The sequence below is a fragment of the Oreochromis niloticus genome, linkage group LG22 (assembly GCF_001858045.2).
Source record: "Oreochromis niloticus isolate F11D_XX linkage group LG22, O_niloticus_UMD_NMBU, whole genome shotgun sequence".
Taxonomy (NCBI): Eukaryota; Metazoa; Chordata; class Actinopteri; order Cichliformes; family Cichlidae; genus Oreochromis; species Oreochromis niloticus.
The window spans coordinates 21,151,804-21,166,162 of NC_031985.2; the positions used below are offsets into that span (position 1 = coordinate 21,151,804).

A 14,359-nucleotide genomic window follows, 5' to 3' on the forward strand; every position below is an offset into this window, starting at 1 on the left:
AACGCGCACACAATAAAAACAGTTACTTTGATTTACAGACGTAAGGTTGGGTCGCGTGTATCACAGATCTCTAACCAATCAAACCGAATTTAACCGAAGCAGGAAGTGCGCGGCAGTCATCCCTCTCTCTGCCTGTGCACTCTTGGATAAACGTCTCGGTGAAACTTTGGAGTAGTCGGTGAAATTCCCAGTCCGCGAAAACTCTTCCTCATGTCTTGAGTTATTTTTCCTTTCTGGGCTGGACATGGTGAACATTTCTTGATCACAGTATGGGCAAATTCCAGTCCAAACACGGTGAGAAGTTACATCTAGTTAGCTTCTTTTTTTATTATTATTAGAAATGAAATACTTGAAATGTCTTATCACTAGCGCTCATTGTCATCTCATTATTTGGGCAGCTTCGAAGCCCAGGCAGAGTCCAGAAGGTAAGACAGAAAAGACACATGCTGTCATAGCTCATTTGTACATGGATTTATTAATATTTTTTCTTTTCTTTTAAAAAAATAAATGGTTGCTTTTATCCTCTACAGGACGGAGTTTGGCTTCCAGTGTGCTGAGAGAGTCGCAGAGTAGCCACATATGCAGAAGAAAGCTGACAGAGGTAATGAGTTTTGTAATTGTTCTTATATTAATAACCAATTCTAAAAAAGCTAACCTATAACTCGCTCACCTCAGGTACGTTTCCTGTATCACTGCGCTGATCTGGTGCTGACAGAAAAGAGGTTAGACCTGAAGCTGGTGCAGTTATGCCCGGGTACTATTCAGCTCCGGAAACCAGCCAGGTTTTACTAGTAATTTCGGTAATAATGTAGGGCCCAAAAAGCAAAATCACATTTTGTGTAAGCTGCTTTCAACAAATAAATAAATGCACATGAGGCAACATTAAAGCCAAATACATGTGTTCTTATGGTGCAGGAAAAAACCGCACTGCCTCTTTAAACGCCTTTAACACAGCGTCCAGGGCTTCATTTCAGTCGTGCCAGCTTGGGGACAAACTGCTCACATCTATCCAGGAGACATAAAAGATGTTTGGAAGGTGGTCGTTTATTTATTTCTCCACCCTTCCTCCTCCATCTCTATAAAGAGACTTCCAAGTCTGTGAAGTTCAGCACACCCACCCCCCTCCAGACAGCGAGGTCTTTATGCCCAACTTCACTGAGGGGGAAAAAGAGAAAAAAGAAAAAAAAAATCCACATCTGGGACTGCTTTCCTGCCCCAGCCAGACGGGTGAGGGTGTGAGGTGGGGTGTTTGGGGCTGGAGTGGGTGAAGTGTGGCTGTTGCATTGCATAAATGGCATCAAGTGTAATAATGTTTTTTTTAATTTGTTGCTTCTTAGCCCACCTGATTAAAAACACTGATTTCATCTGTCTTACACGCTTTAAGGACAGAAAATTCACTGATCCAGCTTTTCAAGTGTTTGATCTCTTGATATCTTTGGGTATAACTTGTTATTTTAAGGCCAATAAAGTCTGGAGCTCAGGACAATATTTGCACAGGGCTGCTGTAAGAAAAAAAAGTTCTGGAAAGTTCTGCAGTTTGGAAAAAGATGTTGACTCTGCCAAGATGTTTAAAGGGCTGTGGTGGAGGTTCTGCGCTCGGAGCACTTCCTGCGATTACATTTTCCAACCTAATGTAGTTTTATTCCCCATGACACCACTGCTGTGAAGTGGTAATGTCAAAAACATCTCTTTTTCTAAAAGATGACTCCGTTTTTTGCATCGTTGTTAGAAAGATGTTTCCGTGTCACAGTTTTCGCAGAGGTGACAGATTAAAGACGGTTTTTAGAAGCTGGAACGATTTTGTAGAGATAACTAAACAATGAAGTCTTTTATGTGCAACGTTCGATGTATCCAGTGAGGGGGAAAAGCGCCGTGGGTAAAAATTTAAACCACGCAGACTCATTAGATGAATGTTTACATACCTGTCAAGTACCACTGACGCAGGCTCAGGTGTTGACAGGTTGACTCTCTAAAGAACGCACAAACCTGTTTCCTTTCCTATGATCTTTCCGTCGAGTGTGTGTGCAGAAAAGAGGCTGAATAATTACAGTTTAAAGTAAATGCTGGCATACTGAGCAGAAAAGGCGTGGTGAGTTTAACTTTGAAGTTCAAAGAAAACAATCCTTTCTAGTTTTTTGTTTAGACAGAGAATCCAAACTTCTGTTCTTTTCAAAATAATGTGTTCAAAGTGTGGATTTTGTGATTATATTTCCATCCCGCAAGCTGATTATAGACCAAACAGTCTGAGTTTGTTCACTTACATTCCTCAAATTAAAATCTACCAAATGTGAAGTTGTTTTAGTTGCTTAGCTAAATGTTCAAAATACCAGATTGATAGAAGCAGCTCAATGTGAACTATCTGTAAACATGTAAATATGCATTAGTATACAGTCATGTGATAAAGAGGGTTTACACAGGACTCTGTTCAGTTGTGCAGGAAAACTAAGTCCACACTTACCGCTTCCATAGGAATTATGCAGCAGCCGGGAGCTGCCAATTAAATGCATCTGATTAGCTGATCAAGCGAGTTTGAGCACCTCTAAAAACAGACGTTTGGCCGGTTTGCTGGTCTGGAGCATTCAGGTGTGTTTTAACGCAATGCCAAGGAGGAAAGATGTCATCAGTGATGTTAAGGAAACTTGTTGATGTCCATCAGTCTGGGAGTTAAAAGGCCATTTCCAAACAGTTTAAGGTCATCATTCTAAACCTAATGGAAAACATTCACGATAGCTGTCAATCTTCCCAGGAGTGGATGCCTCAGCATATTCACCCTAAAGTCAGACTGTTCAGTGCTCAGAGAAAAGCCCAAAAAACTTAGTTAGCATGTTAAATGTTACAGCCTATGACAGTACAATTAGAAAAAGACTGAAAAAGACTGGCTTGTCTGGAAGTGTTTCCAGGAAAAATGCTCTTCTTTGCAAAAAGAACATGGCTGCACAACTTAGGTTTGCAAAGTTGGACCTGAAAAAACTGCAAGACTTCTAGAAAAATGTCCTTTGGACGGATGAGACCAGAGTGGAGATGTTTGAACATAAAGCACAGCATCACATTGGGAGAAAACCAAACTCAGCATATCAGCACAAACACCTCACACCAACTTTCAAGCACGGTGGTGGAGGGTGGATGGTTTGGGCTTGTTTTGCAGGCACAGGACTCACCACTTTGCAGTCATCGAGTTAACCCTGAATTCCTCTGAATACCAAAGTATTCTAGAGTCAGATGTGAGGCCACATATCTGAGAGGTAAAGCCTGGCCAAAACTACAACGATCCCCAAAACATCAGCAAACAGAAAGGCTGAAAAGCAACTGAAGCAATGCTGTAAAGAAGAGTTGGCCAAAATTTCTCCACAACAATCTGAGAGACCACTGAAGTGGTTCTACAGGCTATTAGGTGTGCACCTAGTTGTTCGCAGGCCTGTGCATGTGCATCAGTTACACATTAGTGAAATGAACTCAAGCTGCTCATGAAATCTGGATGGGCCCATGGACTGACGGGTGATGCCGCCTTCTTTCATCAAAGCTTCACAGCAGGCAGAGCGTGGCAGGATACGCTGGGTGTGTTGCCTGCATTTGAACATGAATGCGGGTGTGCAGACGTGCCCACAAATTATCACTCCCTGTGTTGCTCAACTGCATCTGCTGGAGCATCAGTGTGACATGGGTGAGGGACATGTTGGCAAATAAGAGGCTTTTTGTTCCTGTCTTATTTTGTTTTGCACTAGAAGACTAAAGCAGAAAAAGATTCAGTTTCTTAAAGTATTATTTATTAGATATTTTTCAAGTAACAGAAATTGATCTAAGTCCTTTCATCAACCCTGTCTGCTGAGCTGAACATTTGAGAAAACTGTAGGATTTGAAAATATGTGTAAATTCATACAACTATATAACCGATTTAGAGCCAAGACTCAGGATTTAAGTGAGCTTTTTCATCTTCGTGTATTTATGCAAGAAAGCATGAGAAAAGATGTCAACCATTCAAAAACATGCGGGTAAACCGGCTTTTTTCTTCTTTGCAGTGCCGTATGTTTGTGCCGTATGTTTGTGTGATTAAACGTGTGGAAAGTAACCCAAAAGTATTCATACCACTGCTTCGTGTTTTGTGGTTCAAAAAAAGGAAAAATGCACAGATTATTCAACATTGCTCACATCTGGAGATCCCTCTTCACACTCACGGGACAAGAAAATCACTTAATTGCTTCCTCCCGCTCTTAAATGTGTCCTCTGATAATTTACACTCTTGACTCTTTCCACAGAACTTGTATGTGGAATTGAGGAAAAGCACTTCTGATCACAACTGCGACATGAAGGGTGAGTGGGCGATCACACGTCATGCTGTTCCCTGTCTAAGGTCTTTAAAGGTTTAATTGTTTAGTGAACGTCATCGGGTTTTATCCACTTAAACGAAACAATGGAAATAGTTCATATGAGACTAAGACAGAGCTTAACATGTGTAATCAGAAAGATACAAGAGAGACCGCAATAATTTTAAGTACCCGTAAACTGTGAGTCTGTTAAAAAAGATAATTATGGTGCATTTTTGTGCTGTTTAGTGGTTCTGCCACCAGAAGAAGAGAAGACGCCCGATAAAGGGACCAATTTTCACTTTGAGTGCAAGAAGGAAACAAAGAGGAGGAGCAGCCGTGCTGCTGTGAGTGAGGTAACTGGTAACCTCGTTATTTGATATTCAAATAACGTTATAATATAGTATAATTGTAGCAACTGGTGTGTACTCAGATTTTGGTTTTACAAGACTGCTGGGGTTGGGTGCCGTGACTTCGTGGAGTTTTCTGGGAAAACGTGATGACACGACTCCTTCTGACTGTGAAGAAGTTGCGCAGAAAAAGCTGCATAAACACCCATTTTAAATATGTATTCTTGAAATGGACTAAACAAACCTGATAAAACATGTTATCTTGTCAGGTTGGTAGCAGGCCGTTATGGAGGATTTTGCTATTTTAAGGGGTTGTAATGTTCTCGCTGGCCTTTTTTTTTTTAAGCCATTTAAGTTCTTATATTTATTGAGCCAATCACATGGGAGCAACTCAATGCATTTAGGCACAAAGACATGATGAAGACAACTTTCTAAAGTTGAAAGAGCATCAGAATGAAAAAAGGTGATTTAAGCTACTTAAGCGTAGCATGGTTGTTAGAGAGAGACGGGTGTTTCAGAAACTGCTGATCTGCTGGGATTTTCCAACATGCCATGAGCTGATAGGAAGGCAACAGTAATTCAAATAACCAGTCGTATGCAGAAGAGCATCTCTGAACACACGTGTTGAACTGTGAAGGAATGGGCTACAGCAGCAGAAGACCACACCGGGTGCCACTCCTATCAACCAAGAACAGAAATTGTAAAAGGGTAGCTCCATCCTGCCTTTTGTCAGTAGTTTAAGCTGGTGGTGGTGTAATGGTGCGGGGGATATTTTGTCAATATGGACCAAAACCTCTGAAGAATGTTTTCAGCACCCTGTTGAATCTGTGCCATGAAGAATTAAAGCAGCTCTGAAAACAAAAGGGAGTGTAATAGTAAGGTGTACCTAATAATAACAACAACAACAACAACAACAACAACAACAACAACAACAACAATAATAATAATAAAATGTCTCATGAGTGTAAATGTAATGAATACATATAATAAGCAAATACACATATTACTGTAAATGATAAACTATGGCATCAGTATTATTCTGATAGCATGTTCACATATGAACACAGGGCACGGAGGGTAACGTGCTGCCTGGAGACGACTCTCAGCAGGAGTGGACCTTCACACTGTACAATTTTGACAACACAGACGAGGTCACGAAAGAGGTAAGACAGAGGGTTTTTGTTTTTTTTGGTTTTGCTGCTGACATATTTCAGATGTAAAATGTCTCTGTATGCAGTGTGTATGTCTGTGTTCTGCAGGACATGTCCAGCTTGATGCACTCCGTGTTTGAGGTTTTAGAGACATCGGTGAAGCAGCCTTGCAGTGGCACAAGGCCCCTCAGGATCAAGCTAGCTGTAACTTCTTCAAATCATCCAAGCAAGAGCTCAAACACAGGTACGTGTTATTGTGATTTTTAGGATTCAAGGACGCAAAACTAAACAGTTTGTGACCGTCAGGATTTTAATAAGCTTCTAAACTGTCAGCAATGCCAACATCCTGCACTCACTGAAAACAGATGCAGAGCAGGAGCAGAGTGGATCGCAGGAGGCCGGACGTCCAATGAGAAGGCTCTTCTGTGTCGATGAAAACAAAGAGCGCAGAAAGCACTACCAGGATCTAGCTGGCATTGAAAACTATGCCTCCAAGTTTGACAATCCAGGTATCATAAAAGCTCCATTAATTCTGTGTGCATATGTGTGTGTGTGTGTGTGTGTGTGTGTGTGTCCTTTGGAAAATATAGTTATGGGTTTTTTTCTTCTGCTTTTTTTAGACTCACCTCCTCTTCAGCACCATCTAGTGGTGCACTGTGAGAACTCTGTGCATTCTAAGTCACCTCAAGGCCTCCCTGTTGTTCACTCCATAAGAAGCAGATCCATGTGTGATAGGACCAGAGCTGAGAGAAAGTCCTGCAGGTTGCATGGCCGGCACCCTGCTTCGTGGTGCCACCCTACCCAGACTCTCCTTCCAGCCTCCCAGAGCCTCCCGCGTCGCTCCCACAGCAGGAAGCTTCACTCCACGGTACAATATTCTGCCTCGCCCCGTACACACGCTGGCTTCCAGGCACAGCCAGGACAAGACAGGGAGACGCTTTACAGCCTTCAGCCTTCCTGTGGTGTCCCGCTGGCCCAGAGACATGAGCACCATCACTTCCATGAGCATCATCACCATCATCACCACTACCACCCATCATAACCTCATGTGATACACACATATAAGACAGGTAAGAGCAGCTTAGTAATATTTTAGCTTAGTCTTCACATTATTCTGGAAAAATTTGCCCCAATACAGATATTATAATGTCAAATGTGAGACACATGCATGCAATAAAGTTGTTTAGACTGTTATTATTTATATGAGGATGTATCTGTTAGTACAGGGGCAGTGACCACAGTATCTCCCCTGACAAAAATCCTTAGTTGCACAACATTTCCCTGCAAGCATGCATCTCTATGTTGTACAAAGTAGTTTGGTTGGAAAAGAATAGCAGATACATAAAATGAAGTACATGATGGCAAAATAGTTAAAACTGTGTTAAACGCCAAACATTTGGTGTGTGAGGAAAGTGAAGCTTCTCGTGAGCATTCAGATGTTGTTCCTCCTAATCTGTCTGGCAAAAGTCGCAAATAGAAACCATGTCCAGCGAAGGACGTGAGACAGCTGTTGCTATTTTTAACCTCAACCCTCTTACCTACCACGCGACCCCTCTGTGCCTCTCTCCTGCCTCACCAGAGCAAAACACCCAGAGAGACAGCAACAGAAGATACCAACGGAGCAGCAGCTACAAAAGAGACGAGACGCTGAATCAAATACGCACCAACACACACAAAAAAAACAGGGATCAAATAACTAAAGACATGAAGTCCCTGCGATTCCTTGCTGCTGAGGGCTTCATTCAGGCTGGTGCGAGAGTTCTGGAAAACCTCACCTATGTGTCTTTTAACCTCTACCCGCTTCTCTTCAAGGCCTGCTACCTCCACGAGCAGGCTGAGGTGCTGCATGCTTTGGTCCAGATGTGGCCTCTTCCTGAACTCAACCTACAAAGACTTCTGGGAAAGACAGCCGACTGTCAGTTAGACCTCACATCTCGCACCTGCCGGCTTTGTCTGGAAGCAATTCTCACCGGCCTAAAGGTACCAAACCAAACACTTTGAATGTACCCCTAATCATTTTCATTTCAGTTGTATTACTGTTGTCATTGCCTTAAAACACTCATGAATAGCCACCTTTAATGTAATATTCTCGTTTTCTTAGGATTACGTGCTGTCTCCCCCGAGGACATATGCCAAGAGCCTTCACACAGTGGACCTGACTGCCCTTAAGGACATTGAGCATCAGGCTTGCCCTTGTAAATCCACCCTGGGTCGATGGGCAAGAACCCAGCTCCTGACAAAATTGTGCTACGAGACCATGGTGGCCATGCAAGATAAGGACGTGTCCCAGTCTGCCTTTGAAACATCTGTTGACGTCCGTCTGAACGGCTTCGTCACAGGCCGCAACTACGAGCTCGTAGCTCAGGCCTTCCTGCTCCTCCGTTACTGTCCCCTGAAGCTTCGCTTTGTTAGTTTTAGGGCGGATTCTCTCACTCTCAAGCAGCTGTTCTATGTTCTTCGCCTAGCAGAGCCAGAGTCCATCACAAAGCTGGAGGTGGTGCACAATATCCCTCTAGAGGCCTCACACCTGGAGGTGCTGCTGTCCAGGGTGGAATTCCCCAAATTACAGTCTCTGACTCTTCCAGCCAGCGCCCTGGATGTCAGGAGGCTCGGCTCTGATGACGAGGATCTGCTGGCCACCATTGGCAACCTGCTGGCACGGCTGAGCAGCCTCACTGAGCTCTATGTTGGTTTTTCTACTCTCACTGGACACCTACGGAGACTGCTAAAGTGAGTACAAGCACAGACAGGGAGCAATAAAGAGAAAGACAACAAGGTGCCCTAATTTTGTCTATTCTTGTAATGCATGCTGATTGTAGACCTGATCAGCAACAACATCAAGAGCTTTAACACAGCTCAAAATACCCACCTTTAACCTTTGTCACTTATACAACAGTGGAAGGTATTTTGTTGTTAAAATTGCTGATGTGGTGCCAGTGCGAGGACAGGTGGCTGCAGGACAAAGACCAGCTGGGTATTCTTCACCTTCAAATGGAAACAGAACAGGAGCGAGTATGCACAGTATAATTTAAGCCAGCTAGATTTTGTAATGTAAAATGTTTTGATGCTCAACAAACAAGGTATAGATGAGCAAAAGCTTGCAGCACATTGTTCATAAAATAAATGAGTAGAGACTTTGACAAAAGATTTAATTCTACAAAGATGTACAGATGGGTGACCAACCAACATAGTGTAAAACATTTTCATACTGATGAAGTGGATCTCTACGTTCTGTGTATTTCACTGATTTAAAGTAATGCTTCCCTCTAAGAAAAACGTGCCAGCCTGTAGCATATAAGAGCCACGAGTGTTCTCTTTTATCCTTTGTCACCTATTAGCTGTACCTGTTTAAGCATTTCCTGTCCCACTCCTGTCTGACTACAAATTTCTGCCTCTATTAGCATTTCATACCACAGAGTCATTTTCATTTCCCCTTGTTTCCTTCTCACAGTCCTCTCAACACACCTCTACTATGCTTGGAGTTGGCCAACTGCTGCCTGAACCGTGTGGACATGACCTACCTGGCCAACAGTCTCCACAGTGAGACCCTGGTTCACCTTGACATCAGTGGACACAACCTCTTTGACTCTTTCTCCACCCCTGTACACAAATTGCTTAGCAGGAGTTCGGGAACTCTGGCGAGATTGGCTCTCGAGGAATGCAACATAAAGGACGAGCACATGGACGCCTTCACTAACGCTCTGGCTTGCTGTCAGCAACTGGAGGAGCTCAGACTTATGGGAAACCCTCTGACCTCTGTTGCTCTGCTTAGGTTATTCTCCACTCTATCTGCAGGGTTTCCCAAGTTAAGGTACATAGAGGCACCTGTGCCCCGTGAATGTTACGCAGACGATGTCACGTATCCTCTGGATGATTCGGTCTTGCTGCGTTACAACAGGGAGCTGTTTCAGGAGATCAGGATACAGCTGATGGCCGTCCTGGAAAGAGCAGGGAGAGACGGGGTGGAAGTGTGCACCCCCATCATGGGGGCCTACGATCCAGACATCAATGAAACCAGTAATGAGCTGGGGGTGTCCATGCTGAAATCTTTTAACGCCGTCATCGGCACTTTTATAGGTACGATAACTGATGTGGACAACAGGAGATCCCAGACTTGGAAAGATGATTGAATTTTACTGTGACTAGTCCTGAGCTCAAAGCCTGCTGCTTCATTCAAGCCCAACACTGTGAAAATAAATCTAGTTTACTGGATCCAACTAATACAGGAATTATGTTAGTGTCAACAAATGCTGTTTTCTTCCAGGACTTCCTTATATAAACTAAACAGATGTGCAGTGCAGATAGCTACTATATTGGTTATTGGTGAGATGTTTTATTAGCTGTATATACAGTGCATGTTATTTTTATTTATATATTCTTGTTTAAATGCTGTATGTAACTATATTTATAAGGAGCCCAACACTGAAACATGTGACAGATCCTTCTATAATAATTCTGAAACTGTAATTTGTCATACCAATATATCAAATAAATGACAGACATGTTTCAAAATGTACATTTCTTTAATGAGCACTGTGTTATATATGTAGATTACATTTCATGTTAAATATTACACCAGGGGACGACCACGAACCAACCGAAGACTAAGATTAACAGCTGTGAACTGGAATGGCCTATTTCTTCATCCATTCCTCTTTTTCTTTCCTCTCACGGATCACCTCCTCCAGGTATGGAGTCAGATAGTGGACATCCTGCAGGAAAAGCAACAGGCACAATACATGACATCAGTAATCAGCAGAGGCGCAAAATCCCACCCTAAACTAGGTGGTGGTAGACACCAAGATAATAAAAAAAAAACTCCAAAAACCTCTGTGATAGTTCTGTTTACTTATATCTTTCTTTTCCACACTTTGACTAAAATTTCACATCTTACACTGAGAATTCACTTAGGACTCATCAGCAGCTATTTTCCATCTGACTGATAAGAGGTGAAATCAATCGTAGAGAGGGTTCTGCACCAACAACATCCTTATATTTACACTAGTCACTAGCAAACTCTTGCCAGTAGTTTGCATGGCAGACAAAACTTGTCTGTGAACATTTGCAAACTATTCAATTGGTAGTGAGAAAAGTGTGATACATGAATGAAGTAAAGGCTGTGGCTTTTGAAATGTATTGGTTGCACAACTTTTATCTAGTAATAAGTTTGCAGACAAGTTGGCATCCTGAGTGCAAACTACTAGCAACAAAGCAGCACTGCACACCACTTTGCAACCACCTTCAGGCTATGGACTCCCAACACCCTCCAGAAACCAGTCGCCAACCAGTTACAGAATACATACTTGTCCCTAGCACCCAGTGGCTACCAGTTTCAAACCAAGTCCCAAGACCACTCACAACCAATCAGGGGATCACATTTTCTCCAAACAAACAGTGGCTGCCAGACATGTGCTGACAAATCTTTAGGGCTGCGTGACTCAAGCCTCAGTGGAAACTTAACAAATAAGCACGTCCAATGAAATGACCAACAGAAAAATACTACATCTATCCATGTTAACATTAACACTACATTTTACACTGCACTGGAAATGCAAATTTAGTCTGTTTGTGTGAAAGCACCTCTTCGAATTTCGTCCACTGGTTTTTAGGAAGAATCTGCTGCTTCATAGACAGATCCAGGGCCCTCTTGATCCTGAACATCCTGTCGTTGTACACATTCTCTGGAAGCCTCCTGAGGGCCTCTTTCACATCCAGGTCCTCATGGATCGTGTCATCACGCATTAAACCTGCAACAGAAAACCCACAGGCTCAAGACAATCCTGTTTTCATTAGCAAGCTTTGAAACTGGCAACATTTTCAGCTAATGAACTCTGATCATCTTAAATTATTATATTCTGGCCTTACCAAGTTTGTTGAAGCCACACATGTTATAATACCATTTACGGAAGCCAACCAGGAGCCTTCCTGTTGCAGCTGTAAAGAAATACAAAAAAAAAATCATGAGAAAGAGACAGAAACAGACAGGATCAGTGAGGATGGAAGGAAAGAAGGAGAACAGTGTTCTAGCCACTTAGTATACACATTTAACTCAGTCAAGTTTAGTTATGAAGCACATTACAATACAAAATAACAAAAATTAAAATTGTATAAATTAGAGCTGGGCGATAAAACGATAACGATATGTATTGCGAAATAACTTTTTCTCGATAGAAAAATTAAACTATTGCGATAGGCCTCATCTCTCTTGTCCTCTTAAAAAAAAGAAAAAAAGAACAGCCAATCCAAATTAAGTAGCGCAGAGCCGAACCAATCACAGCCGCAGCGTCACGTCATGTGACTTGTTACGTACAGCACAAGCGCCAAGGCGCACATGTGTATTTGTTTTTGCAGCCGTGCAGCCCGGGTAATGAAGGAAATGAGTTTGCCGACTAGAGAAAAATCAACCGAGAGTGTGAGCGAAGGTTACCGAAGAAAAAACAGATGATGGTTCCAATGCCGGAGAGATTGTCGAACGGAAAGGCCATAGAAGTTTCGTAGTGTGAAGGTATTTCGGCTATTTCAAGTCTGACAAAAAACAGAGTAGCACGCACTGTAAATTGTGCCGAAAGCAAGTCTGGAAATACAATAAAGCGGTGCATGCTCAATCTCTGACTGAAAGCGCTAATTCGTCATTCGGCTTTTGTCAGACTAAAGTAACTGTTAAAACTGTTTGAAAAGCTAAGCTTTACAACAAGGAGAGATTGAGAATTTCCTTTTAGTTCTCAGTTTATTTGATATTGACAAAAGTTAATCAATTTTGTGTGTTCTTCTGTAAAACGAACTAAGATTTATTTTTAGAATTAATATTTTGTTTCTAATTGGAATTGACAATTTAGTAGTTTGTTTTGTTTGTTCTATTTTGAAACTTAAACACTTTAGCGGCTGCCTTTTGTGTAGTTTGCGATATTTGCCTTTATTTATCTGAAACTGAAGTCTCATGTTCCTTAAGTACATCTACCCTGTTGAACTTATTATGGGAAATAAATATTTTAATTAAAACAAGCTGCTAATTATTTCACATTTTACTTGTGAGCAACGGCACATTTAAATCTTACAAATATAGTTATTTGGCTTATATCGTGATATATATCGTTATCGCCTGAAATGAAAAAAACATATCGTGATATGAAAAAATCTTATATCGCCCAGCTCTAGTATAAATAGATAGGTTTAAATAAAATTAAGCCTGTACAGGTGGCCCTTAATCTTCTTTTTAAAGATAACAGTAGTGTCACAGATCTAGAGAACCTCAATCTCAAAAGCAGTCTCCTTTCTCTAACGTGGACCAAAGTATCACCAACAATCACTGATCACCTGATAAAAGAGACCTAGTAGTTAAACATGGCTGTCTTAGTTAACAAATACAGGGAGAAATCTATCTTGTCATATTTTATTTATCTTACTGAGCTATTTTAGTATGAGCTGCTGTAACAGTGATTTCCCAACTTTTGGGATTAAATAAAGTATATGTCATCTTATAAGAGGCAATTAGTCAAATGTGCTGTATGAATATCAGACAAGAGCCATTCAACTACGAACACTCAGATGTCATTGTGAGACAGACGTAACTATTCACTAAAGAAAACACACTTTAACCTCCATTAGTAAGGAGCTAACGCCAGTTTGGTTGATTTCTTAAATTTAAGTCCAAACGACGGCTGAGCACTACATCAGTCATTTAGTAAAACACGCTTTTTATTATTGCGCAGCAGGATGGAGGTCTTTGTTTAATACCAATTATCTTATTTTACCGGTATTGGAGAGCGCTAAGCTAACGCTAGCTGACCAACACCCGTTAGCATCAGCTAGCACGGGGACACTAGAGGACACAGACGAGTCAAAGGCACCGGAAGGCCTAATTATACTGACAAAGTAAACATAACGATCTGCTGTGAACAACAGAATAAAACAGATCTGACCACAGGTTAAAAACGAGAGGATTAACGAGCATAACCTGGAAATATGAAAAAGGATAGGGGTTCATTTACCTGGTGCCCTCGTCGCCATGTTTATCGCTGAGAAGGAACGCGGTGGGTTGTGGGTAAAGATGCGTTCAAAAGCGACTTTACCTGACGTCACGCTATCGTAAGGGCCGACGTTCACGGACAGCGGAAATTTTGTTTAAAACAGTGTAAGTACACTTTAAATCAATATAAACACTGAATAAATACAGTAAAAATACAGTATAAATACATTATAAATCTTGATAATACAGTATACATAATATAAAACAATATAATACAGTATAAATACTGTATCAATACAGTACAAAACATTTTATAAATACAGTATAAAGAGTTAACAATGCAGTATAAATATCCTCCTGAGAAGCGAGGAAAAAAAAGTATCTTACAGTTTTTTGTCCACTACAGAGGATATAATGAACAGGCTGGGTCTCAGGAGAATAAAGTGTAAATCAGTGTAACTACTGTATACAGTAAATAATGCCTGATGTTCCTGTGAGGAACCTCCATCTGAAACTCCATTAAGTCTGAGCCAGCTGTATCTGTTAACAATAATACACAGAAGTCTGAGGACCTTAAAATTATGAAGAACA

General features: G+C 41.5%; 3 protein-coding genes across 5 annotated transcripts; 2 read left to right on the forward strand and 1 right to left on the reverse strand.

Annotated features, from left to right (window-relative positions):
* The first annotated feature begins 92 nt into the window (after nt 1-92).
* On the forward strand, nt 93-7,711 carry LOC102075922 (protein naked cuticle homolog 2). Of its 3 annotated transcripts, none has more exons than XM_019351039.2 (10): nt 93-294; nt 399-425; nt 531-601; nt 4,254-4,308; nt 4,551-4,657; nt 5,719-5,814; nt 5,911-6,046; nt 6,168-6,311; nt 6,423-6,872; nt 7,615-7,711. In XM_019351039.2, the coding sequence occupies exons 1-9, from the start codon at nt 270-272 to the stop codon at nt 6,842-6,844; spliced, it is 1,083 nt and encodes a 360-aa protein (XP_019206584.1). In that variant the 5' UTR covers nt 93-269; the 3' UTR covers nt 6,845-6,872; nt 7,615-7,711. The 3 variants fall into 3 exon arrangements, with proteins under 3 accessions (XP_019206584.1, XP_005478572.1, XP_005478571.1); XM_005478515.4 differs by lacking the exon at nt 7,615-7,711 and adding an exon at nt 7,382-7,498 and having other exon boundaries at nt 95-294; nt 4,551-4,648; XM_005478514.4 differs by lacking the exon at nt 7,615-7,711 and adding an exon at nt 7,382-7,498 and having other exon boundaries at nt 99-294.
* Nucleotides 7,478-10,489, forward strand: lrrc14b (leucine rich repeat containing 14B). Its single transcript, XM_019351037.2, has 3 exons — nt 7,478-7,782; nt 7,904-8,532; nt 9,254-10,489. Exons 1-3 carry the CDS (start codon nt 7,507-7,509, stop codon nt 9,930-9,932), a joined length of 1,584 nt encoding a protein of 527 aa, XP_019206582.1. The 5' UTR covers nt 7,478-7,506; the 3' UTR covers nt 9,933-10,489.
* On the reverse strand, nt 10,307-13,889 carry uqcrb (ubiquinol-cytochrome c reductase binding protein). Its single transcript, XM_003444075.4, has 4 exons — nt 13,791-13,889; nt 11,668-11,736; nt 11,383-11,549; nt 10,307-10,514 (listed from the first exon to the last, which is right to left on the reverse strand). Exons 1-4 carry the CDS (start codon nt 13,807-13,809, stop codon nt 10,437-10,439), a joined length of 333 nt encoding a protein of 110 aa, XP_003444123.1. The 5' UTR covers nt 13,810-13,889; the 3' UTR covers nt 10,307-10,436.
* Between the last annotated feature and the right edge of the window lie 470 nt (nt 13,890-14,359).

Coding starts and splice junctions, on each gene's coding strand:
- lrrc14b (XM_019351037.2), top strand. CDS start 7,507: ATGAAGTCCCTGCGATTCCTTGCTGCTGAGGGCTTCATTCAGGCTGGT. Junction 7,783..7,903: donor CAATTCTCACCGGCCTAAAG/GTACCAAACCAA, acceptor TCGTTTTCTTAG/GATTACGTGCTGTCTCCCCC. Junction 8,533..9,253: donor CACCTACGGAGACTGCTAAA/GTGAGTACAAGC, acceptor TCCTTCTCACAG/TCCTCTCAACACACCTCTAC.
- LOC102075922 (XM_019351039.2), top strand. CDS start 270: ATGGGCAAATTCCAGTCCAAACACG. Junction 4,309..4,550: donor TCACAACTGCGACATGAAGG/GTGAGTGGGCGA, acceptor TGTGCTGTTTAG/TGGTTCTGCCACCAGAAGAA. Junction 6,312..6,422: donor CTCCAAGTTTGACAATCCAG/GTATCATAAAAG, acceptor TGCTTTTTTTAG/ACTCACCTCCTCTTCAGCAC.
- uqcrb (XM_003444075.4), bottom strand. Junction 11,550..11,667: donor GTGTGGCTTCAACAAACTTG/GTAAGGCCAGAA, acceptor TTTCTGTTGCAG/GTTTAATGCGTGATGACACG. Junction 10,515..11,382: donor AGTGGACGAAATTCGAAGAG/GTGCTTTCACAC, acceptor CTTTTCCTGCAG/GATGTCCACTATCTGACTCC.